This window comes from Plecotus auritus (genome assembly GCF_963455305.1).
Source record: "Plecotus auritus genome assembly, chromosome: 1".
NCBI classification, from domain to species: domain Eukaryota; kingdom Metazoa; phylum Chordata; class Mammalia; order Chiroptera; family Vespertilionidae; genus Plecotus; species Plecotus auritus.
The window spans coordinates 174,520,370-174,547,563 of NC_137770.1; the positions used below are offsets into that span (position 1 = coordinate 174,520,370).

The 27,194-nt window shown below is 39.2% G+C and overlaps 1 protein-coding gene across 2 annotated transcripts in view; it reads left to right on the forward strand.

Annotated features, from left to right (window-relative positions):
- The window catches only part of SLC9B2 (solute carrier family 9 member B2), a gene marked incomplete at both ends in the record, with an annotated part of 39,734 nt that extends 13,090 nt beyond the window's left edge, over positions 1-26,644 (forward strand). Inside the window, 6 exons of one of the 2 annotated variants that reach the window (XM_080640587.1) lie at positions 294-469; positions 8,140-8,246; positions 9,771-9,920; positions 15,287-15,395; positions 21,437-21,573; positions 26,423-26,644. In XM_080640587.1, the coding sequence (XP_080496713.1) occupies positions 294-469; positions 8,140-8,246; positions 9,771-9,920; positions 15,287-15,395; positions 21,437-21,573; positions 26,423-26,644 (901 nt within the window). The remainder of the gene's footprint in view (positions 1-293; positions 470-8,139; positions 8,247-9,770; positions 9,921-15,286; positions 15,396-21,436; positions 21,574-26,422) is intronic. The other variant, XM_080640588.1, reaches the window with a different exon arrangement.
- Between the last annotated feature and the right edge of the window lie 550 nt (positions 26,645-27,194).

The following is a 27,194-nucleotide window of genomic DNA, read 5'->3' on the forward strand; positions in this document are numbered from 1 at the left end:
TTTTTAAAAAGGCAGGTTCCTGGAGCCTAACCCCATTATGTCTTCTAGACCACCCATAAATGCAGATATATATTAGGCAACCAACGTGCTTGCAGTACAGGTGGTTCGTGGCCACGGTTTGTAAAGTGTTCTGTAGAACTTGTGTGTGTGTATGTGTTTCTGGTTTGATGCATCACTGCCATTTGAAAGACTATGTAAGGTGTGTGGTCTAAAAGAGCAGAGGTTATTATAATTTCATAATAATGGTGATGAGTGAGATACTACCATAAACGTTTGAAGCACTGCCTGCTTAGTTTTGTTGTAGGTGCTGTCTCTCCAGCAGTTGTGGTGCCTTCAATGCTCCTTTTGCAGGAAGGAGGTTATGGTGTGGAAAAAGGTATCCCAACCTTACTCATGGCAGCTGGCAGCTTCGATGACATTCTGGCCATCACTGGCTTCAACACGTGCTTAGGCATGGCCTTTTCCACAGGTAAACTGGTCAGTTCACCATGCGCTGTTCTCTGAGCTCTAGAGAAAGATTGTGATGACGTAAGTGTGGCATATTTGCTTGGTGATTGGTTAAGGCCAGTGGTCGGCAAACTCATTAGTCAACAGAGCCAAATATCAACAGTACAACGATTGAAATTTCTTTTGAGAGCCAATTTTTTTTTAAAATATATTTTATTGATATTTTACAGAGAGGAAGGGAGAGGGATAGAGAGCTAGAAACATCGACGAGAGAGAAACATTGATCAGCTGCCTCCTGCACACTCCCCACTGGGGATGTGCCCGCAACCAAGGCACGTGCCCCCGACCGGAATCGAACCTGGGACCCTTCAGTCCGCAGGCCGACGCTCTATCCACTGAGCCAAACCGGTTTCGGCGAGAGCCAAATTTTTTAAACTTAAATTTCTTCTAACACCACTTCTTCAAAATAGACTCGCCCAGGCCATGGTATTTTGTGGAAGAGCCACACTCAAGGGGCCAAGGAGCCACATGTGGCTCGCAAGCCGCAGTTTGCCGACCACTGGTTAAGGCAAATTAAAATAGAGAAAGCAACTCCAAGAGTTAGGTCCTTACCTAAGGGGGGACCAGTAACTTCCTAGCTTTACTCCCTTTGTCCTCTAGATACAGATTGCTCAAGTAGCATGGGAGGTGCATGAAGAGGGATGCAAAGTAGCAACGTTTAAAGGAAAACAGCTTCTGAATGGAGACTTCACAGGGAGACTTCACAAGGGATGAGTAGGTTTTTCAATGAGCCCAAATGACAGAGAACATTCCAAGTGGAAGGAAAAATTTCTGTTTTCTCACCTTTAACATTTTATGAGTAATAACAACAATGATTTTAATAAATAGCCTATTAACACTTGATAATTGTTGATATGGATGTACTTTGGTTTAAGTAGTAATAAAAGAGGAACACACCTTAGGAAATTACGTATTCTCTCTCCAGCCCCCAGGAGTTATCCTAACCATTTATGGTTATATATGATTTACACTGATTACCTAAAACCTCACCTCTTCCGTTGCCCCAGTTGCCTTACACCGAGTCCCTGACATTTCTCACTAGTAAATTAATCTTATCAGAATATGGTTTTCATAATGTTACTTTCTTGTTCAAGAACCAATGAAGATTCCCTTTTACCTATTAAATCAAATCTACACTGTTGTCTTTATTTTAACTCTACTGCACCTATACACACATGGCTTGCTGATTTCCTGGTATATACCTTTAAAGTAATGGTTCTCAGCCTCAGCTACACACATGTCAATGTAAGAAACATCCAAACCTGCAGAGAGTTTTTATGCATTTATTTGGGACAAACTAACTACAAGTGCCAGGAAGCAAAATCTCAAAATATTGAGAAAATGTTCCAGAGAAAAGCGGTTTTACAGCTTATTTTATACATTAGAATCAAAGGAGGAGCTGTATGTGGGGGAAGGAGGTGCTACATAAAATTCATTGGTGGTGGATTAGGGAGGCAGGAGAAAGCAAAACAGTGAAATTTCTGAGATTGGATAAAGAATAAAACATACTTTTTTTTCACTGGTGGGCATAGGATAGTTAACTATTATTTTTGTCTCTGCTTTTTATTTTATGCTATTTGTCCTCCTTATGCATATTTTTGAAAGTCATCATTGACATGACATTTACCATGGCTATCCTATGTCAACAATTACATATATTTCTGAATTACTATTTTTTAAATAAATCTTTATTATTCAGATTATTACAGTTGTTCCTCTTTTTCCCCCCATAGCTCCCCTCCACCCGGTTCCCACCCCATCCCCTGCCCTTACCACCCCCCCCCACCACACTGTCCTCATCCATAGGTGTACGATTTTTGTCCAGTCTCTTCCCACACCCCCCACACTCCCTTCCCCCTGAGAATTGTCAGTCCACTTCCTTTCTATACCCCTGATTCTATTATATTCACCAATTTATTCTGTTCATCAGATTTTTTATTCACTTGATTTTTAGATTCACTTGTTGATATGTATTTGTTGTCATTTTGTTGTTTATAATTTTTATCATTACCTTTTTCTTCTTCTTCCTCTTCTTAGAGAATACCCTTCAGCATTTCATATAATACTGGTTTGGTAGTGATGAACTCCTTTAGCTTTTTCTTATCTCTGAAGCTCTTTATCTGACCTTCAATTCTGAATGATAGCTTTGCTGGGTAGAGTAATCTTGGTTGTAGGTTCTTGCTATTCATCACTTTGAATATTTCTTGCCACTCCCTTCTGGCCTGCATAGTTTCTGTTGAGAAATCAGCTGACAGTCCTGTGGGTACTCCCTTATAGGTAACTAACTGTTTTTCTCTTGCTGCTTTTAAGATTCTCTCTTTGTCTTTTGCCCTTGGCATTTTAATTGTGATGTGTCTTGGTGTGGTCCTTTTTGGATTCCTTTTGTTTGGGGTTCTCTGCACTTCCTGGACTTGTAAGTCTATTTCTTTCACCAGGTAGGGGAAGTTTTCTGTCATTATTTCTTCAAATATGTTTTCAATAGCTTGCTCTCTCTCTTCTTCTGGCACCCCCATAATTGCGATGTTGGTACGCTTGAAGTTGTCCCAGAGGCTCCTTACACTATCTTCATATTTTTGGATTCTTTTTTCTTTTTGCTTTTCCGGTTGAGTGTTTTTTTGCTTCTTTGTATTTCAAATCTTTGACTTGATTCTTGCGATCCTCTCGTCTGCTGTTGGATCTCTGTATATTATTTTTTATTTCAGTCAGTGTATGCTTAATTTCTAGTTGGTCCTTTTTCATATCCTTGAGGGTCTCACTAAATTTATCAGCGGTTTCTAGAAAATTCTTGAAAAATCTTATAACCGTGGTTTTGAACTCTATATCCAGTCATTTGCTTTCCTCCATTTCTTTCATTTGTGACCTGTTTCTTTGTCTCCACATTTTGGCTGCTTCCCTGAGTTGATAGAGTGGCTTTACACAAAGGTGTCCTATAGGGCCAACTGGCTCAGCCTCCCTAATTACCTGAGGTGGACACTCTTGGTGCACCCCTTTGTGGGCTGTGTGCAAAGTCTTGGTGTAGTTAAGCCTTGATTGCTGTTGGTACACTGGGAGGAATTGACCTCCAGGCCAATTGGCTGTGAGGACCAGTTGTGTCTACGATGGGAGAACTTCTGTGCTGGAGACACCCTTATGGGGCAGGACTTGCTTCAGTGGGGCTTTGGCTCTCACTGAGTCTGTCCCCTGAGTGTGTCTCTTATGGATGTGAAGAGTTGTAATCTGGATGGTCTCACTCTGACCACTGGGTACACTGGCTCTTGGATCTCCAAGGATGTGCAAAGTCAGGCACTGTCTGAGGCCCCCCAGCAGGAGCTACAGTGATATCTGCAGATTCCTCCTCTTTGTTTAGGGTTTGGAGGTGCCCAGATGAGGCTCAGCTGTGAAACAATGCAAGCTGCGCTGGAGCCTTTAGCCTTCTTTTGGAAGCTCTGGGGATCTCTGACCCAGCAGCAGTTTGTTAGGTTTTAGATTGCAAAAGTCCAGGCCATTCATATGCAAAAGCCTCTGTGCACAGCTTGGGTGGGGTTGTAAATTGGGTGGGGTGGGGCAAGATTTCAGGGAATCACCAGGGCAGAGCAAACAGCTATGGCTGCCCATCAGCCCTGCCCTGAAGAGGCCCCCAGGTCTCTGTGTCCCGCAGCACCTTGCAGGAACAATGATCGCTGCAAGCTCCTCTGAGAGAAAGCCTCCCTTGCGTTCCGGCCCGATGTCAGACAGTCCAGTTTCTCTCCGTATGAGTCTGGGTCCCCAGAGTCTCGGCCGGAACTGGAGTTCAGAGCATTTGGGAGCTTGCATCTCCCTCCCAATTGAAAAAGACAACAGCGTACCCAGTTGCCAGCCCCTTTCTCGCGCACCTCTGTACCTCCACACTTCCACACCTCCGTACCACCTACCGGACTCAATGCACTTTTCTCTTTCCTTCTAGTTGTAGAATTTCCACTCAGCCAGCCTTCCCATGGTTCTGGATGATATCCATTTTGTCTTTTAGTTGTAGTTTTGATGTGGTTGTGCGCAGCAGCAAGTTCAGGTATTTACCTATGCCACCATCTTGGTTGTCTCGGATAGTTAACTATTAACATTTACAGCGCACAGAGATGGTATGCCGGGAACAAGATAACCATGAGGAGCCTGTGATCTTGTGGGAGGTTGTGCTCTGAGGGATCTGGAAAATGAGATTACTCTGATGTTGCAAAGGTATGTTATCTTAAATGGAAAAAGATAATAGGCTCATCAGGGTAAAGACTGACATTTGTCAAGGAAGCTACAGGCAGAGGATCTGACTAAACACCATAACACCCTTTTAGTTAGGAATTTTTATTATTCAGACCATGCTATGTGGTTACTTTTGGTCTCTGAGTTTGTAAGATCTGCCATGCAGGCCTCTCCTGAGTTTGTCAGGTTTAGTATGAGGTTGCTTTTTGTCCACACTAGAATTAAATAGGGGGTGGGGGAATTTAAAAAAATATTCATATATGGGCTCTACCTTAGACCAGTTAAATCAAAACCTATGGGAATAGAAAACACAACTTGGGAGTGTTAAAAAAAATATATGTCAACCAAGTAAACTTGAATATCTAATTGGCCTTACTAAGTGATTCATGAATCAGGTAGCATCCCATCTAGCAACTAGAAGACACTCTATGGGATTGTACAAAATGGAAGTTGTCATAGGAAGAAAGGAGATTTAACAAAAGAAAAGAAAGGATTATTTTTAGAACAAACTGTCCTTTGGGGTGTGAGATGGAAGACAAGAATTTTTCTCATGCAGATTGCCTATGAATAAGATTGTATTTCTGAGAGATGTTGAAACTGCAGTTAAATCAGTTATTAAATCTATGTTTGATATGGGCTTTAGCATAAGTAACACCATTGTGGTCCTACGGTTTTCTCTTTAACAATAGTAATAGAGTTTGCATTAGAATCATTGGGGAGGAAGAAGATCGGGGACAGAGAGGGCAGTGGGGAGGGTCTCCTTGGATGTTCAGAATCTGGGGGGTTGGAGGCTGTGAATAGCTTAAAAACCTTCCTTGTTGACAATGCTGCATTCCCTCTACCTGTTCTCCAAAGTGTGGTCCTTAGACCTTTTGGATGGGAACTACCTGGAGCCTCTTTAAAATGTGGATCCCAAGCCCTGACAGACCTACTGAATCAGAATTTTCAGAGGTGGAGCCCAAGAAGTCTTTTTTTAAACAACTTTACTATATAAGAGACTGAAAGTCATTGGCACTTTCTACACATTTATAGTAGATTATTTACTGTAATAGGTGGAGATATATGTTATTATTACATACTTTTGACAGTCATACTTTGCCTAACAGAGAGTTGTCTGAACTAAATAAAATTACTACAAGGTATTACATTTTAAAGAGTCTCATGCTCTACCGACTGAGCTAGCCGGGCCCAGTAAGGTATTACATTTTTAAAAAGAGAGATGATTGAAACTGTAGGAGAAGAAAAACTGGTTTACCTCTACCCATTTTAGGTTTCTTGTCTGGGGCCCTGTAAATTAGACTGACAAAAGACAGATTAACAAGAGAAAAACAGTTTATTAGCATGTGTATTGTGCTACATATACTCAATGATGAGTAACTCAAAGGAGTGGTTAGAACTTGGGCTTATGTGGCACCTTAGCAAAAACACAATACTTTTTGTAGAGAATTTCCAGGCAAAGGATAAGGACTTTTGAGTTTTTAGGGCAGCAAATTATGGAAAGGCAAATGTATGAGAAAATTAATGGTAGATGAGGGCTGGTCTTAGCAAATAATGTTATGTAGATTCCTCTGGTGTCATCTCTGAGATTATGAGGGTCCCTGGTTGTGCCAGTGGTTAATGTCTGTTCTTCCTGGTAGAAAGGGGAGAGGGACATCTTTACAGATTTATAGCCAGCTTTGAAGCAAATACAGGGAGTACAGGGAACTTTTCGTGTATCTTTCTTCTCAGCTCAAAACAACCTTATGCCAAAGTAGCATATTTGGGGGTAGCTTATTCTGTATCCTTCATCAGAATAACAAGAAACCACAATAACTCATTAGTACATTTATTCTGAGAATAGTGTTGAAGAAAGGCTTTATGTGTTGAGCAATTTTAATATAACTTTTTGTACAATGTGTGAACAGAGATTTCTTTCATTGAAGTGTCCTAAATCTTTTATGCTGTGGTGGAAAATATAGTTCTACTCACCTCTCTATATTATATTTCAAAGAAGCTAGACTTCTAAGGGTAATTTCAAAAATAATTTTTTTAATTTTATTTTTCAATTACAGTTGGCCATTCAATGTTACTTTATATTAGTTTCAGGTGTACAGCCTAGTAGTTAGGCAATGATATAATATACAAAGTGATCCTCCCGATAATTCACATACTCAGCTGACACCATACATAATTATTACAATACTATTAACTATAGTTTCGATGCTATACTTTACATCCCAGGACTTTCTTTTCAGATTTACTTTTCGAATAAACATTTGAGAAGGGGTACGTCCCTTACACTCATTGTGGTAAGAAAAGAATCTTGATTTTAATCGCCAGATTCTTAAATTACTGTATTCTATACATATCAGAGCTACTCAAAATTAATGTACACTTATTATTAAAAAATAAGGCTCTCAAATGGCAATTTGAAAACTAGATCTGTCTATGTACCTAGCCTATGCATATAATATAGCAGAACAAATTATCTCTGAATCATGAATTTTACCTTTCATGTTTTCTTGGCCTCTTTAAGTAAATTTTTATGGCAGTAGACAAGTCATAGCTTATGTCTGCTTTGAAATTTATCTCCTACATATACATATCTGTCTTATAAGACAGGTCTATTAGACATTATAAGTCACATATATAGGGTGCCCCCAAAAATGTACATACACTTTAACTCACTTAATTTTTACTCCTTTTTGGGTTAAACTGATTTGAAACAAACAAACAAAATTTATCCTAAAGTGCCACTGGACTTTTTTTTGGTAATACATTAAAGACAAAGTTTATGGTTAAGCCCTAACCGGTTTGGCTCAGTGGATAGAGCATTGGCCTGTGGACTGAAGGGTCCCAGGTTCGATTCCAGTGAAGGGCATGTACCTTGGTTGTGGGCACATCCCCAGTAGGGGGTGTGCAGGAGGCAGCTGATCAATGTTTCTCTCTCATTGATGTTTCTAACTCTCTATCCTTCTTCCTTCCTCTCTGTAAAAAATCAATAAAATATATTTAACAAATAAAAATAAAAAAGTGTGTGGTTAAAAAAACAAACAAACAGCAACAGTCGACTAATTGAGGGCACACAAATAAAAGGAAATGATTCTTAATGTTTTCAATTCCATTGCTTCGAATTATCACAGTGCCTGGGACTAGAATGGTCATCAGTTTAAAAACAGACATTGCCAAAAAAAAATTATTCATTTCTGTAGATTCTTTTAAATTTTGAAAATGAACTGTATGTTAATAATCACTGACTTTATAATCATTCAAAGTGTGTATACATTTTTTGTGGATACCCTGTACTTAAGAATGTGGTCAGAAAATATCTGTAAACTCTTCCTTCAATGTAATTTGATGTTTTATGTTGATGTTTAAAGTCAAATCTGTTTATTTGTGGATTTAGAGTTTTGTCTGAAGTTTTCCTTTTTATGTGTTTTTAAGGCTCCACAGTTTTTAATGTCTTCAGAGGAGTTTTGGAGGTGTTAATTGGTGTGGCAACTGGATCCCTTCTCGGATTTTTCATTCAGTACTTTCCAAGCAGTGACCAGGTAAAAGAAATAATCTGCGAGAAAGTCATGCTCTAAAGTGTCATTGGAAAAACATGGAACACTTCCTTCAAAGCTGAAGTGAAGGACGGGACTTAGAAAATGCCCCCCATTTCATACTGTTGATTGCTCTCACAGTGCTGTCCATGAGCTTTATGAAGAGGACTAAATGCATAAGATTTTAATGCAGTCCTGAAAGTTTTTCTCAACTTTTATTCTGTACATTTCAAGTTTCATTGTAAAACAAGTAACAGCAATTCCAAAATAATATGATATGCAAGTTTTTAATTTTTTAAAATTAATTTATTTTAACTTTATTTCTATTTGTGTCTATTTGTTGTTAATTATCATTCATAATATTCAACTAAATTAAGATATAAAATGGCTGTTTGAGCCCCCTTTTTAGTATCAAAATACCTTAGATTTGATATACTATCAAATAGACCTTAATTTTTCATTATAATATAGTCCAATATTTCTAACCAAGGAAATCAAAGTTCTTTATTGTTCACAATGATTTCTTAATGATTACCGTCATAAATTCCTTAGGATAAATAAATTAAAAAAAATTTTTTTTCCATATGAATTGGCATTTTGAGGGTTTCAAAGTATTCTGAATGGGATTAGAAACAACTAAAGTAGAAATTTAAGTAAGAAAATTAATATTTCTATTACCAGTATGTTGATTTGAATTTATATTATATTCCATAAAACTCCCAGTAAAATTGTTTTGTAACAGGCCATTGTAAAAAATCTTGTAAAAGATTTTTTTGAATGCAAAAAGAAAATGACAGGATTTTTCTGATTACACAACAAAATAAAGAGAAAAATGTGTGTAAAGTTGTGCGTAAAATGATATGGTAAGTTCAATAAAATGCCACTCTGTTCCATATGGCAGCCACTAGCTCCATGTGGCTAAGGCAGATATAGACACTTCCATAGACTGTGCAGATACATACATTTCCTTCATTGCTGACCGTTCTATTGGGATGCTCTGATCATGTGCAATCCACTGGTAACCTATGATGCGAGTACTATTCATACAACCCTTTTACTGACGAGGAAATCAAAGCTTAGGAAGAAGTGACTTGAAGAAGGTCACATAGCTAGACTGCAGTGCAGTAGGGAATTAACTTAGTTATTTCACCTCCAGAGCCGGCATGCCTCCAAGTCAAGCATGCTTAAAGACCCTCCTGCCTTCTAATGTTATCAAGAAGTTTTAAAGGCTGAACAGCAAAAAGTAAAGGGAAAGAGGTACACATTTCTTAGACTTTAAAAATCAACAACAACAATAAAACTCAACAACAACAAAACACAACTCAGTCTATAGCCTCTTAAAGCTTCTTGGTATAAAGAAAAACCAGGAGAGCATCACATTAAAGAATAAACAGAGAATATCTATAATAAAAATGGTAGCTATGTCCTATCTGTATCCTTTACAAAATGCCCATGGTGTAACTAAGTCTTGAAGATGAAAAAATCAGTAATATGAAATAATTGGGCTAATCAACCTTTTTTCTCCTCCAGAGCAAACTTGTATGGAAGAGAGCCTTCCTTGTCCTGGGGCTCTCTGTGCTAGCGGTGTTCAGCAGCACGTACTTTGGTTTCCCTGGGTCAGGAGGACTCTGCACGTTGGTCATGGCTTTCCTTGCAGGCCAGGGATGGGCCAGCAAAAAGGTGCCTTTCATTCTGTTCTTCTCGTAACTACTTACTAACTAGATTAATTTTTTCTTTCCAGATACTTTCTTAACATCAGGTTAATAAAATTATTTTAGCATAAAAGCTATTTCCTATGCAGAGATAAATGTATGCAGAGATAAGGGTATACACACACATTCTTTTTTCCCGTTACATACTGGTCTATAACTTGAAATATATCTTGGTCACATTCCTCTGATGCTTTCCTTATTCTTTATAAGGGCTGCAGAGTATTGCATTGTATAACTGCACTATACTTTATTAAACCAGTCTTCTACTCACAGACATTTAGATTGTTTCCTGTTTTCTGCTAAACAAACAAAAAAAAATCCTTATATATACCATATTTTATAAACTCTAAGACACTACCAAGACTAAGAAGAAAGAAAAAGAATGTTGCAGTTAAACTATGATATGACATCCTAATTTCAGAAATGTTTAAATGTGAGGAAGTGTGTACCTTTAAATCCACAAAATATACATATCTTTGAGTTAATCTACAGGGTACATTTCTAGAAATAAGACTGCTCTATGAAAGAGGATGCACATTGCTACTTTTTTAAATTTTACTTTTCAATTACAGTTTAAGTATGTGTTATTTTGTGCTAGTTTCAGGTATACAGCATAGTGATTAGATAATCACATACTTTACAAAGTATTCCCCTCAATATTTCCTGTACCCACCTGACACTGTACATGATTATTACAACATTATTGACTGTCATTTGGATAGTATCCATTATTCACTGTCATTCTGATAGTATCAATTTACTCTTTTATTAAGGCGGTACCATACTGATAGGTAAAAAGTAGTATCTTGTTTTCTGTTTATTTGATTAGCAGTAAAATTGAATACTTTTTCATATATTTAATCACTTGTATTTTTTTCTTTTCTTTGATATCAATCTTTTGTCCAGTTTCTTCTGAAGTCTAATGCATTGATTGTTGATCTGTAAGATATACTATTATACACACATATACATGATATTAGCCTTTTTATATAGTTCATTTTTAACATACAAATGATATTTTTATGTGGTGAGATCTATGAGTCTCTTATGGCCTTTCCTCAATAGCTTTTTTTCTTAAAAATCTCTTTATTTTGCAGGTAAAATCTTCCCTATGTCATCGCATTTATTTTTTACAATAGCCTTGACAAATATATATTCAACCCACTTTACAGATGAGGACATGAAGGCTTAGAGATATTAGACAGATTGTCCAAGGTCACAAAGGTGGTAAGTGGCCGAGCCAGGATGAAAACACGCCTTTAGACTACAGAGGGTCCCTGACTCACAGTGGTTCAACTTAGGATTTTTTGACTTTACGATGATGGTGCTGAAGCAGTACACCTTCAGTAGAAACTCTAGGTGCCGTTTTGAATTTTGATCTTTACCTGAGCTAGCGATATGCAGTCTGATACCAGATACTTTTCCTAATGCTGAGCAGTGGCAGTGAGCCTCAGCTCCCAATCAGCACAGGATCATGAGTAAACAACCAACACGCCAGAGTGCTGTGTGGCCAGCATTTTTTTGATATTGTGTGTTATGTTTTTGTATCCCATCATGTCAACAAAATGTCCATCTGTGTCTCTTGCTTCTGGTGAGAAGAAGCCAAAGACAATTACTCTTAAGGAGAAACTAAAGATAATTGCTTAACTATAGGCTAACGTAAGTGTCCTGAGCACATTTAGGATAGGTAGGCTAAGCTATGATGTTTAGGAAGTTAAGTGCATTAAATGTATTTTCAACTTTGATGGATATATTGGGACATAATCCCATCATAAATCAAGGAATGTCTGTGTATCAATATGATTCCCTTAAGAAAGGAAAGGAAACAAATCTTCATTGAACAATCATGTGGCAGGCACTCTGCATACCTTTTGTAGTTTAGTACTCAGGAGAGTTCTTACTTCTGGAGACACCAGTCCAATGTGTCCAGATGTTGGATTTCTTTTCTCCCTTGGTCTGTAATATAGCATAAGGTCAAGAGCTCTGAATGCATGGACTAATCTCACCTGTACAAACGTGTACCTATATTATCACATACAAGTAATCTAACTCCTCAGTCCTCAATTTCTGTATCTCTGAAGTGGGGAGGGACAATAGCAACAACTCGTACACTGGAGGACTAAGTGAAATAATCTCTATAAAATGAAGTGCTTAGTCATAGAATGCACTCAGTAAATAATAGCCCATATTATTTTTATACCTACTTCCAGAGCAGCGCAGCATAGTAAAAAGAGCATAAAATTTAAAATATGGAGATTGGGATTCCAATCCCAATTCTACTATTCTCTACCTGTAAATCCCCCCCAAAAAAGTCACCTGCTTCTCTAATACTCAGTTTTCTTAACTGTAAAATTGGAGAAAATAATAATATCTAAAGAATTGTTGGGACTATTATGTGGGAAAATGGAAATGGAACACTTGTAAACTCAACAGTGCTATAGCAATATTGTTGACTTGTATTTTGAAAAACTAAAATATTTTATAAAATTTCATTTATGCCTATAGTTTTAGAACATTATTTCATACTTTTCTGTTTGGTTTTCCATATAATCATTATTCTTGCCATTTGTTGTATTCAAAAGCACTCACCTTCTCAAAGCCTCTTTGGTGTATTTTTAAAATCTATTTTCAAATCCAGTGCTTCTTCAGATGACTTTGACAGTCATGGGATTTTTTTCCCATAATTTGGATCTTCTGAATCTTTTTTTTTTTTTTAAATATATTTTATTGATTTTTTTACAGAGAGGAAGAGAGAGGGATAGAGAGCCAGAAACATCGATGAGAGAGAGACATCGATCAGCTGCCTCCTGCACGCCCCCTACTGGGGATGTGCTCGCAACCCAGGTACATGCCCTTGACCGGAATCGAACCCGGGACCCCTCAGTCCGCAGGCCGACACTCTATCCACTGAGCCAAACCGGTTATGGCAAGGATCTTCTGAATCTTGAAATGTTCTAATCTCTAAGAAGAGAAGGATCAGCTTAAGTAGATATTTAAGTCATGAAGAAACTTCTATTTCTCTTAACTTTCTCATTTTGCTCATCTTTGAAAAAGATTAATATTTTTGAATATTCTTACTAATGGTGCATACATATTTGTAAAGTGGCCTAAACTTTCAATGGGCAATACAGTCTTCATTTCTCTGGGCTCATCTTCTTTTATACTTAGCCTATTCAATGAGTCTGTTTTCTTTATAAACCAATTCACTTTAATTTTGAAGTTATGAAAAAGCCACAAGAAAATATATTAGCAGAACTAGCCATTGTCAATAAATGATGAAGGATATTTACAGATGAGAAAAATGAGGTGCTGAGTGGCAAGTAGCTTACAGCTAGTGGGTAGCAGGATTTGAACCTAAGTCATTATCTGATTCCTTATGATGTGAAAAATTCAACTTTTTGCATGATATGAGAATACAACTACGTAAATAAATCAACCAACTCCCTCACATCTCTGCCTTTCACATTTATAAGCCAAGGGTAAATAGAATATTTATCCTAATAAAACATTAGAAATAAGAAACAGAGAAACTGTAATCTTCCTTTGTCAAGCTGCTTAATACTATATATACATGGAACTGCAAATCCTTAAAGATGTGTAATTGTAAGTATAAAAATGTCATCTAAAAATATATATTCTTACTAGTTGATTGAAAAAATTTGTTGAAGGTAAATTCTTTGATACTGTAATGGGTACTGATAAACTGCCTTCCAAGAAAAGCATTATCAATTTGCTCTCCTACCAATTAGTAAGAATTTCCTTAAAATTTTTACAAATACTTGAAATTATTAAAACTTTTTAGCATATTTTCCAATGTGATAACCCCCACCCTCAAAAATAGATGGTGTATCATTTTAATTTGTGTTTCTCTGATTACTGAGTTTTAGCTTATTTTTTGGCTACTTGTGAATATGCACTGACCATTTTTCTATTGGATTCTATGTCTTTTTTCCTATTGATTGGATATTGCTCCTTATTCTGTTATTCTTAGTACAGATATTTCTTCTGGTTTGTCACTTCTCTTTTTGCAAACATTTTAGTTTTACTATAGTCAATTGTGTCAATATTATCCTAGGGTTTTGCACTATGTGTTATAAAGTTAGTACTTAAGGTTTTGTCAGGAAAGAGAAGCCATATAGTAACTGGAATATGCAAAGTTTATTATTAACCAGATATTATCTTGTAAGATGTAGAGATCCCAAAAGAATATAGGAATAGCAGCTATAACCCCCTAGGACTCAGATGGAGCATCCCTTCCTCACCCCACCACGACCAATCCACCTACTCCTGCCCCCAGAGCTGAGAATCCAGACCATGTTTAGTACTTGGGTTCTAAAATACTAGATGGCAGAGAAGTCACTGGTGCCCTGCCTGCAGAATTTGCTGGAAGTCTACCCTCCAAATTTCCAAGAAATCCACTGTCTATGGTACATGGGAAGGTATATTGCTCAAGGGAGTTGACTATGAAATCACCCAGCAGTAGGCTGGGGGAAGCTGCTGGCCACTGGGTGCTGCTGACCACCAGGCACTGTAGGATCCTGGCCCTGGAGAAACCACCTGGTCTGAAGGAGCCTGGTACTGTAGGATCCTGCAGGAGGAGCCACTGAAACCAGAAGAGCACCTTCCTCTGGCAGTATCTCTTCAGCGCCCTCTACTGACAAAATTTAACATGGTACTAGCTAGCAAAGGAGAAATATTTTAAAGAGTTTAAAGGATGGGGCTCCATTTTCCACAGAGCAACAATGAAAGGAGGCAATGGACAATAAATTAATAACTGGGACAGCTTTTTAAATGTAGATTTTATTTTTGTGCATAATTTGAAATGTCCTTAAAAGGTATTTTTTGTAAAGATAAAATAAAATTGGAAATAACTTAGAGGTCCATCAATAAAGGAATAATTCAATAAACTGTGGTACTTCCATACCAGATTCCTATGTAACAATAATGAGGTACCTGGATATATGCACTAATATAAAATCTAAATCACACTGTTAAATTAAAATCAACATAAAATTTTAAACTATGAAAGAAAACTAAGTATTATAGTATGTGAACACACAAATATCATGCATTCAGAAGTAGTTCTCCTAAGATTACTTTATAAGAATATTTATAATTAAGATCTATTTGCAAAGCAACATTAAACACCTCATATCATAACTGTGTTATAAATATATGCAATGTTGTGCTCTGTTCTAGCTAACCTCTTCATTTATAGATGTCACAGAAGTAAAGCCTATCTCAGTTCAAATAAACTCAAATTTTAAATTAGTAAAATTCTTAGAACTTGTAACTTTACATAATAAAAATTCATATGTATGTTTGTCTTCTTAGGCAGAGGTTCAAAAAATTATTGCAGTTGCCTGGAACATCTTTCAGCCCCTTCTCTTTGGACTGATTGGAGCAGAGGTGTCTGTTGCATCTCTCAGACCAGAAACTGTAGGTAAGAATTTCAAAGTAGTACTTTGGCTTAAATCAACTTTTTTTTTTTTTTTTTTTTTTTTTTAAGAAATGAGTTAAGCATGCCTCACACATCTCTTTTTTTTTTTAATATATTTTATTGATTTTTTACAGAGAGGAAGGAAGAAGGATAGATAGTCAGAAACATCGATCAGCTGCCTCTTACACACCTCCCACTGGGGATGTGCCCGCAACCAAGTTACATGCCCTTGACCGGAATCGAACCCAGGACCCTTCAGTCCGCAGGCCGACGCTCTATCCACTGAGCCAAACCGGTTTTGGCTTAAATCAACTTTTTATATTCAGTTGAAATATCTTTAGTAGGTATATGTTCAGTAGTTCCATTGTCACATTATATTTAATAATGCTTTAAAAGCAGTTGGTTAGAAAATAATGTTTGTCAGCCCTAGATGGTTGCTCAGTGATTAGACTGCCTACCTTCAGGATTGCAGGTTCAATTCTGGTCAAGGGCATGTACCTTGGTTGCAGGTTTAAACCCCCACCCTGGTCGGACATGTGGGAAGCAACCAAACAACATGTCTCTCTCACATTGTTGTTTCTCTCTCTAAAAATCAATGGAAAAAACACCCTCACGTAAAGTTTAAGAAAAAGAAAATAATGTCCATCAGTCTAAGATAGTAAATTGTAATCTTTACAATTATTCCTTGTAAAGAAAAGTAACACTGCTTACTACTGTCAAAAATGCAGGCCTTAAAATATTTTTTTCTATTAAGAGTGTTCATCTAGCCTTGTTCTGATCAAGGGCCAGAATGTTAAAGATAACTAGTCATTTCTGTAATATGTACCCATGGAATGGAAATGTTTGTGCATTCATTTTTTTATTTATTTAAGCATTTAAAAGCCATTATATTAAAACTCTCTTGATTCATAGCACTGTATTTCAACTTAATTTGCACATATATTCTCTGTATTTCCTCCTTTCTTTGCATCACAATATACTCCCTCCATCCTAGGGATTCCATCCCTGCCACCTCCTTCTGGATCTCACACATAGATTCTTCTCATGCATCTTTGAATGTATTTGTCATGTGCATATTGTCAGTTTCTCCTCTTCAGAATTTAAACAGAGTCTAAGCTCTCTTATCCTATATAATAAAAAGGTAATATGCAAATTGACAATCACTCCAACACTCAAGATGGCCACCCCCATGTGGACACAAGATGGCCATCAGGGGAGGGCAGTTGTGGGCGATCAGGCCTGCAGGGGAGGGCAGTTGTGGGCGATCAGGCCAGCAGGGGAGGGCAGTTGGGGGCGGCCAGGCTGGCAGGGGAGGGCAGTTAAGGTTGACCGGGCCAGCAGGGGAGGGCAGTTGGGGGGGACCAGGCCTTCAGGGGAGGGCAGTTAGGGCTGATCAGGCCTGCAGGGGATGGCAGTTGGGGGGGACCAGGCCTGCAGGGGAGGGCAGTTGGGGGGCAACCAGGCTGGCAGGGGAGGGCAGTTAGGGTTGACCGGGCCTGCAGAGGAGGGCAGTTGGGGGGGACCAGGCCTGTAGGGGAGGGCAGTTGGGGGCGACCAGGCTGGCAGGGGAGGGCAGTTAGGGTTGACAGAGCCAGCAGGGGAGGGCAGTTGGGGGGACCAGGCCTTCAGGGGAGGACAGTTAGGGGTGATCAGGCTGGCAGGGGGGCAGTTAGGCATCAATCAAGCTGACAGGGGAGTGGTTAGGGGTGATCAGGCTGGCAGGCAGAAGCGGTTAGGGGCAATCAGGCGGGCAGGCAGGCGAGTGGTTGGGAGCCAACAGTCCTGTATTGTAAGAGGGATGTCCCAGATTGGAGAGGGTTCAGGCTTGGCTGAGGTACACACACACCCCTGCACAAATTTCGTTCACTGGGCCTCTAGTCTTAAAATAATATTCTTTCATTCTAATACATGCTGCAACATGTGTGGACATAGATGAGGACAGTATACTATTTGAAACAAGCCAGTCACAAAAAGACACAGACTGTATGATTTCACTTATATGAGGTATCCAATATAGTCAAATTCATAGAGACAGAAAGTAAATGAGGGTTGCCAGGGTTTTAGGGTAAGAGTTCTAGTGATTGGTTGCATAAAAATGTAAATGCTTAATACTACGTAGTGTATACTTAAAAATGGTTAAGATGGCCCTAGCTGTATAGAGCATCAGCCTTTGGACTGAAGGGTCCCTGGTTTGATTCCCGTCAAGGGCACATGCCTGGATTATGGGCTCAGTCCCCAGTAGGGGGTGTGCAGGAAGCAGCTGATAATGACTCTCTCTCATCATTGATGTTTCTATCTCTCTCTCCCTCTCCCTTCCTCTCTGAAATCAATAAAAATACATTTTTTAAAAATGGTTAAGATGGTAAATTTTATGTGTATTTTAACATAATTAAAATTTATTCTTTCTCTATTTCACTTCCCTCCTCACTTACTAATCTACCTCTCTATTCCTTTTTTCAACTTTTCCAAAGAGGCAAGTAACCATACCCCCTTTTTCCATTTTAACTCTTACTCTTTTATTCAATACATTTAAAAAAAAATACATTTCAGACCAGCTTCTGCCCTTTCACACAACCAACCCTGCTCTGATGAAGGTCATGTTGCTAAGACCACTGAATGCGTACCGGTCTTTATTTTATTTGAGCTCTCAACAGCATTGGGAGATCTTTAAACAATTTGTTACATTGAAGTCTGAAATTATATTTTCTAGAGCCTTTTCAGTCCTCCTTTTTAAAAAAATTTTTATCCTATCTAATAAAAGAGTAATATGCAAATTAACCATCACTTTGCTACACCCACAAGCCACGCCCACAAGCCAATCAGGAGCGAATATGCAAGTAAACCCAACCAAAATGGCTACAGCCACAGAGAGCAGGAAGGGAGGCTTGGGTTTCCCTGGCAATGGAGGAAGCCAAGCTTTCTGCTTGCCCTTGCCGGCCTAGGCCTCCACTCAAGGCTACAAAGTTTCAATGATAGAAGATACATAAACCCAAACAGAAATGGCAGCAGCCACGGAGCTGGAAAGAGCAGGAGGCTAGGGTTGCCCCCGGCGATGGAGGAAGCCAAGCTTTCCCCACACCCTGTCTGGCCCAGGCCTCCGCTTAAGGCTACAAAGTTTCAATTATAGAAGATACATAAATCCAAAAAAAAAATGGCTGCCGCCACGGAGCAAGCAGAAGGCTTGGCTCCGCTCCAGGCTACAAAGTTTCAATTGTAGAAGATAAATAAACCCCAGATACCAGGGCCTCCGCTTGGGTTACCAGGGGGCGTGGCCAGCCTGCAAACCACCACAGGCCCCTCACCCAGGCTGCCCCACACCCCAAGGGAACCCCCACCCTGATCTGGGACACCCTTCAGGGCAAACCAGCTGGCCCCCACCCATGCACCAGGCCTCTATCCTATCTAATAAAAGAGTAATATGCAGATTGACCATCACTCCAACACACAAGACGGCTGCCCCCATGTGGTCAAAGATCCTGCCCCCATGTGGACACAAGATGGCCACCACAAGATGGCCAGCAGGGGAGGGCAGTTGGGAGGGAGGAGGCCTGCAAGGGAGGGCAGTTGTGGGTGATCAAGCCTGCAGGGGAGGGCAGTTAGGGGTGACCAAGCCTGCAGAGGAGGGAAGTTGGGGCGACCAGGCCTGCAGGAAAGGCAGTTGGGAGGGACCAGGCCTGCAGGGGAGGGCAGTTAGGGGTGACCAGGCCTGCAGGGGAGGGCAGTTAGGGGAAAGCAGGCTGGCAAGGGAGCAGTTAGGCATCAATCAGGCTGGCAAGGGAGTGGTTAGGGGGTGATCAGGCTGGCAAGCAGAAGTGGTTAGGGGCAATCAGGAAGGCAGGCAGGCGAGCAGTTGGGAGCCAGCATTCCTGGATTGTGAGAGGGATTTCCGACTACCCGTTTAGGCCTGATTCCAGTGGGATTGGGCCTAAACTGGCAGTCAGACATCCCTCGAGGGGTCCCAGATTGGAGAGGGTGCAGGCTGGGCTGAGGGCCACCCCCCCCCATGCACGAATTTCGTGCACTGGGCCTCTAGTATATATATAAATCAATATAAAAAATTATATATGTGTGTGTGAGTGTGTATGTATATACACACACACACACACTGAGTGGCCAGATTATTATGATCTCTGAACACATAATAATCTGGCCACTCATTGTATATCCTATATAATAAAAGGCTAATATGTAAATTGTCCCCTCGACCAGGAGTTCGACCATCAGGCAGGCCGGCCAACCACCCATGTCCCCTCCCCGTGGCCAAGCTTGCCGGACCCCACCCATGCATGAATTCATGCACCAGGCCTCTAATATACATACATATATTATTGATTTCAGAGAAGAAGGGAGAGGGAGAGAGAGATAGAAACATCAATGATGAGAGAGAATCATTGATTGGTTGCCTCCTGCATGCCCCCTACTGGGGATCAAGCCTATAATCCAGGCATGTGCCCTTGACCAGAATCAAACCTGGGACCCTTCAGTCTGCAGGCCGATGCTCTGTACAGTGAGGCAAACCTGCCAGGGCTTGAGTCCTCCTTTACACTCACATATATGTGGCTTAAATGCTGCTCTTATCTAAGTTCTTTCCAAAGCTTCTATGCTACTTACCCTACATCACATATCTGAGCTCATCTACACTCAGTGGTTTTGATTATGAACTGCATACTTCCAAAATCTTTATCTCTAAATCAATATACTCAGTTGCTAATTGGACATTACTATTTGTAAGTCCTACAAAATTTCAAACTCAATGTGTCTAAAACTTTCTCATCATCCTCTCCCCAAACTTTTAATGTTAACCTTTGAGAGTGGTATCATTTCTTGTACCTTGTACTTCAGACAACAAATGCTTTGGAAAATTTATCATCATGGGAGAAATAATAGTACCCTTCAACAAAGAGCCACATAGCTTTTCTATAAAGAAACCACATTCACAATAGATTCACAGTAGATCCCCAGCAATGTTTATCTGGTGTTTTACAGCCAGAAAGTTTATCCTTTCTGAATTTCATTTTTTTTCAACTGTAAAATGAGAAAAATTACCCCACTGGTTGTAAGGATTAAGTAAAGTAATATACTTAAGACTTAATACAGAATGTGACACAAAGTAAACACTTAACAAATGTTACTTTAAAAAAAAATCACCCTATTATTTACCAGTCACCTTAGCTATGCCTTCCTCTGATCCAGTAACCTGCAGCAGCCATTGTCACAATCCCTTATTTTGCAAATCAGGATGAACTTATCTCTATCAGCAAAGAAATTTAAAGGACTGAATGAAGTATTGTGCATGTGAACCAGGCCTAATGGGCAGTCAGTGTAAACACAAGTGTGGTGAAACACAGGGGTTGATAAATATTTTGAATATCACCTCTGGTCTTGTACTCTGTAAAGAATTCTCAACCATTATGATGAAAATACTGATTTTTTCTTCTTCTTGCTCTCTTACCAATATATTTATACTTCACTTACCTTACAATATATTAACTGGTTGTTTATGCTTCTGGTTTCCTCTGACTTAGAAGTTCATTGAGGCAGTCTGTACATTATATATTTTGTGTAGCCAGTACTTAGTCCAAATCCTGTCATGCATTGTTATCATTTAGTAAATTATTGTTGAATAAACACATGAAAGAAAGTGTGGTTTTTGCTATAACACATAAGAGAAATAACATTCAAATCTTCTTTGCAGAAAATCAAATATGTTTAATTAAGTCTTCATTTTATTCTAGGGAAAACACCTTCTTTTAAATAAATGGTCTGATTGATCCTCAATACAGGTATGGGCAAAAGTAGGTTTACAGTTGTAATACAAATAAATAATACAATAATTAATAAATAATAACTGTGTTTCAACTATAAACCTACCTTTGCTGACCCCTGTATTAATATTTTGATAAATTATGCCTAACTATTTTTGTCTTTTAAAAATTTTAATAGATTTAGATTACTGCTGTTGATAGTATTTTGAATCTATAATTATGAGATTTGATTTCTCCCCCAGTATTTCATTATGTCTAAAAATTGAGTATTTCTTCCAGGCCTTTGTGTTGCCACCTTGGGCATTGCAGTATTGATACGAATTTTGACCACATTTCTGATGGTGTGTTTTGCTGGTTTTAACATAAAGGAAAAGATATTCATTTCTTTTGCATGGCTTCCGAAGGCCACAGTCCAGGTAATGGTGGATAAAGGATGGCTTTACATTTTAACTCCCATTTCTATTTGATACCTTGAAATTTTGAATAAAAGAGCTTAGTCAAATTTGGTGAAAATAAGTAATTGAAGTTTTATTTGTGAAAAGGGTTTTACTAATCTATTCTTTAAAAGTTTTATTTTTGGTATATCGATTCCTTAAATATGACAACTCATTTAAATTTATTTAGATCACCAGGGTACAACAAAAATTCCAATAAATCTCCCTCACATTGTTAGGAAGCAGTAGTAGCAGGAGGAAAAAGTTTGACTTTTCATCAGTCAGAGCTCTCTAAATCCCCCAGAGAGATAGTTATTAATACTTTCCATTTCATTATCTTCTAAGAAGAGAGTAAGACAAATAGCATGGTTTGTCTTAGTATTTGGAAATACTTCAGTGTCAATATGATTGATGATAAGTTATGCTTGACCACAGTCTTTATATATACAGTAGAAGACTTTATTGACAAACATTTCAGAAAATGTTTTACTGATTTCCTAGATTATTAGTTAATGTTGTTTTTCAAACTAGCTGAAACTTCTGTCAATTGTCTCAACACAGGACCCAAAATTCGTGCACTTAATGAACAAGGCACTAAAGGTGCTTGAAATTATTGACCAGGAATTTGATAGAATCCCTATAATTGCTCATTAAATTAGCACTCTTTAGAGTATGATTTGCTGCAAATATAATATATTCCTAATTGTATCACATATTTTATTTTTTTATCATCACTGAGAATATGTTTTTTGTTTGTTCGCTTGTTTTATTTTAGAGAGAAAGAGGAAGGGAGAGAGAGAGACAAACATTATCTGAGAGAGAAACATCAATCAGCTGCCTCCAATATTCATCCCCATCAGGGATTAACCTGCAGCCTGGATATGTGCCCTGACCAGGAATTGAATCCACGACTTTTCAGTGTACAGATGATGCTCCAACTAACTAAGCCACACTGGCCAGGGCTATATTGCATATTTTCTAGAGTAATTATAGCAAATGAGATTTAACTGTTCCATCCCTGATTTTTCTGCAGTTATGTAAGTATCTGTTTCATGAAATGAAAATCAAATGTTCATACTTTTAGGAAGTTTTGGGGGATGTACATGCTCTGTAACTACATGCCAGATTTTGTACAGCTGTGGGCTTAAAAATTATTTCAAAAAAGTTTTTTCTTTCCATCAGACTTTCAAAGATGTCTGAGATATAATGGCTAAGAATACTGTGAGGTTAATATAGTACAATAGGTACAATAGTTTCTCCCTCAGTGTCTTCAGCTTCCACACTACTTCTGGTAACTTTAGTAAGTAAATATTAAAAGAATCCCTCTAGTAGCTTTGATATGAAAGATTTGTTTCTAATCGTTAAACTTTAAAAGATGGCACCTTCCTGTTATCAAAGCAAAATTTAAAATACAGATATATTATCTAGGATGTGTTGAAGAACGTATGTTCTGCGAAACAAGTATTGTATAGAATTTTCTTTTTTCTCCTTTTGCCACAGCACAAGACACAAGACTTTTTATATATCTTTTTTATATTAGTTGTTTTTCAAACTTTTTTGTTCATATGATACTATAAAAATATACTTTAAAATCACAATTCAGGACCCAAATGTCACTCCAAAAGATATACATACATACACATACACACACAAAAGAGAACTGAAAGAGAAATATACAGTTGACCCTTGAGCAACACAGGGGTCAGGGGTCAAAAATTCATGTATAACTTTTGACTCCCCCCAAATTCAGCTGTCCCTCTGTATCAGTGAGTGATTAGTTCCAGGAACCACCTGTGGTTACCAAAATCTGAGGATGCTCAAGTCCCTTATATAAAGTGGTGTAGAACAATGCATACATTCAGCCCTCTGCATCTGCAGATTCCCAACTGCAGGTGGAAAATGCTGTTTTCAGTCATGGTTAATTGAATTCCCAGCTGCAAAACCTAGAGATATGGAGGGCTGACTGTATATTTATTGAAAAAAAATTCACATATAAGTGGACCTGTAGAGTTCAAACCCGTGTTGTTCAAGAGTTGAATATATATCATCATGTGTGCAATTCTTCCCAAGAATTCATGAAACATTGAATTAGTTATGGTACCAGGTAACTTGCAATAACAAAGAAGCCTCAATACAGGGACTAAATTAAATAGCTTTCTTCTTTCTCACCAGCAGTCCAGCAAGGGCATCTCAGAGCTGGCAGGGTGACCACTGTCCTCAGCATGTGCCTTTCAATGAGTCCAGCTTCCACAATTTCTCACCCAGTGGGAAAGGGGGAAAGAATAAGGTACAAGTGTCCATTTGTTTTCAGGGAGCAACCTGAAATAGCATTTATCACTTCCACTCACTTCTCAGTGGCCTTAGATACAGAGCTTCATCTTGTTGCAAAGAAGGCTGAAAAAAGTGTCTGTATGGACAGCAATGAGACCAGCTAAAACTCAGGAATATAATAAGGAAGGGAAAAGGGACATTCAGGTATTTGTGGTCAATTAGTACTCTCTGCCATTGTGTCTTATGCAAACTAATATTTCCTCTTCTGTTTCACTTCCTAGAGGCTAACGTATTCAGTGGAATAAGGGGAAAACCAGCTAGACTAATGTATGATTTTCCCATATGCACTCATACTGTATTTTGCCTCTAAAAGAGAAACAAGAATTTTTATAAGATTTTCCAGTAGATAAACTTTAAATGAAACATTTCACCAATCCTGAGCCAAAGTGTTAACCAAATACCTAAGTTTTGAAGTACTACCACTTTCAAGTTTCATGATGTTTAAAAATTAGTTTTGATTCTAAAACAATACATATTCTTTTTTTTTCATTTAAAACTTCATCTTCTTCCAGTAAGTATCACTACATATTTTTTTCATCTTGTTCTTTCTTAATTCCAAATTCCTAAAGATGAAAAAATAAGATGCCCAGTAACTTTCCTCTTTAATCAGAAGAAATCTACACTAATAAAAGAGAAACATGCAAATTGACTGTACCTCTGCTATGCCCACAAGCCATGCCCAAAAGCCAATCAGGAGAGAGTATGCAAATTAAGCCAACCAAGATGGCTGCAGCCACGGAGCAAGCAGGAGGCTTGGGTATCCCCAGCAATGGAGGAAGGCAAGCTTCCTGCACACCCTGGCCAGCCCTGGCTCCCCCTCAAGGCTACAAAGTTTCAATTATAGAAGATAAATAAATTCCAACAAAAATGGCTGCGGCCATGGAGCGAGCAGGAGGCTTGGGTATCCCTGGCGATGGAGGAAGCCAAGCTTCCTGGCCAGCCCAGGCTTCTGCTCAAGGCTACAAAGTTTCAATTATAGAAGATAAATAAATCCCAGATACCAGGGCCTCTGTTTGGGTCACCAGGGGGCGTGGCCAGCCTGCAAACCACCACAGGCCCCTCACCCAGGCCACCCCACGCCCCAAGGGAACCCCCACCCTGATCTGGGACACCCTTCAGGGCAAACCAGCTGGCCCCCACCCGTGCACCAGGCCTCTAGCCTATCTAATAAAAGAGTAATATGCAAATTGACCATCACTCCAACACACAAGATGGCTGCCCCTATGTGGTCAAAGATGGCTACCCCCATGTGGACACAAGATGGCCGTCACAAGATGGCCAGCAGGAGAGGGCAGTTGGGAGGGACCAGGCCTGCAAGGGAGGGCAGTTGGGGGTGATCAAGCCTGCAGGGGAAGGCAGTTAGGGGTGACCAGGCATGCAGAGGAGGGCAGTTGGGGTGACCAGGCCTGCAGGGGAGGGCATTAGGGGCAAACAGGCTGGCAGGGAAGCAGTTAGACATCAATCTGGCTGGCAGGGGAGTGGTTAGGGGGTGATCAGGCTGGTAGGCAGAAGTGGTTAGGGGCAATCAGGACGGCAGGCAGGCGAGCAGTTGGGAGCCAGCAGTCCTGGATTGTGAGAGGGATGTCCAGTAGGATCGGGCCTAAACGGGCAGTCGGACATCCCTCGAGGGGTCCCAGATTGGAAAGGGTGCAGGCTGGGCTGAGGGACACAGTCCCCCGCCCCCCCATGCACAAACTTTGTGCACCAGGCCTCTAGTTTAGTATAAAGAATCATGTTATAATTAACAAAATTATGAGTCTGTGTTTGCCTTGTGTTTTGAAATATATGTGCCTGATATTTTTTGTAACCTTACCTTATGCAAATAGGTATAGATCAGTGGTCGGCAAACTGCGGCTCGCAAGCCACATGCGGCTCTTTGGCCCCTTGAGTGTGGCTCTTCCACAAAATACCACAGCCTAGGCGAGTCTATTTTGAAGAAGTGGTGTTAGAATAAGTTTAAGTTTAAAAAATTTGGCTCTCAAAAGAAATTTTAATCGTTGTACTGTTGATACTTGGCTCTGTTGACTAATGAGTTTGCCGACCACTGGTATAGATGAATCATCATTCTTTCCCCATGCAAAGGCAGTTTCAAACAATCAGAACCAACTTCAGTATACTTTGAAAAAAAGACTTACTGAACTTTCTTAGTTGAGCAAAAGAATAAGCAATTTTCCCTAGCTGGTTTGGCTCAGTGGATAGAGCATCAGCCTGTGGACTGAAGAGTCCCGGGTTCGACTCTGGTCAAGGGCACATGCCCAGGTTGTGCACTCGATCCCCAGTAGGGGGCATGCAAGAGGCAGCCGATCAATGATTCTTTTATCATTGATGTTTCTATCTCTCTTCTACCTCTCCCTTCCTCTCAGAAATCAATAAAAAAATATATTTTTAAAAAGATTCATTATTTTAAAAAGAAGAATAAGCAATTTGTTTAAAAATAATTCGCCTTCTGTCTATGTGTTTATCTTATTGTGTTTCCAAATTTACCTTTAAACTTTTATAGGCTGCAATAGGATCTGTAGCTTTGGACACAGCAAGATCACATGGAGATAAACAGTCAGAAGAATATGGAATGGATGTGCTGACAGTGGCGTTTTTGGCCATCCTCATCACAGCCCCAATTGGAAGTCTACTGATTGGCTTGCTGGGCCCCAGGCTTCTCCAGAAAGCTGACCATCAAAATAGAGATGAAGAAGTTCAAGGAGAGACTTCTATACACGTTTAGAGGTGAAAAGAAAGAATGCTGAATATAATGATTAGAAAGCTGCTAACAGAGGCTACTTTTATTAAGATGAATACTGAAATATGTAATGTTTAAGTTTAAAATGTAATAGAACCAAATGCGTGACTATTTCTTTAAATAGCATTTTTAGCCAACCCTTTCCATGTAGATGGTGATGTTCTGCATCTCCAACCTGATCTCTTTACCTTATTTTCCTTTCAAACTCCCCTTCATCATATATCTCAGTTTGTACAGGGACATATACACTTGAATGTGCTACCACAATTTAAAATTCACCTAGGAAAGACCAAGTTCAGAATCCTGTTCTGCCAGCCAACAGCTTTCTCTGACTCACTGTTAGTCACAGCGTCATGATCCATGGTCACCTGGCTTCTCGTGTGTTGAGTTGGCTCATCTTTTCTCTTTCTTTGTTTTTAAATACCCTAATCCAGTCCCCATCAGTTTCTACTCTCACTTTCCCTGCTAATCTGCCTCACCTCCATTTCTACCCCTTTTATTAGAACAGATTCGTCCTGCCAAAATATTAAAGTAC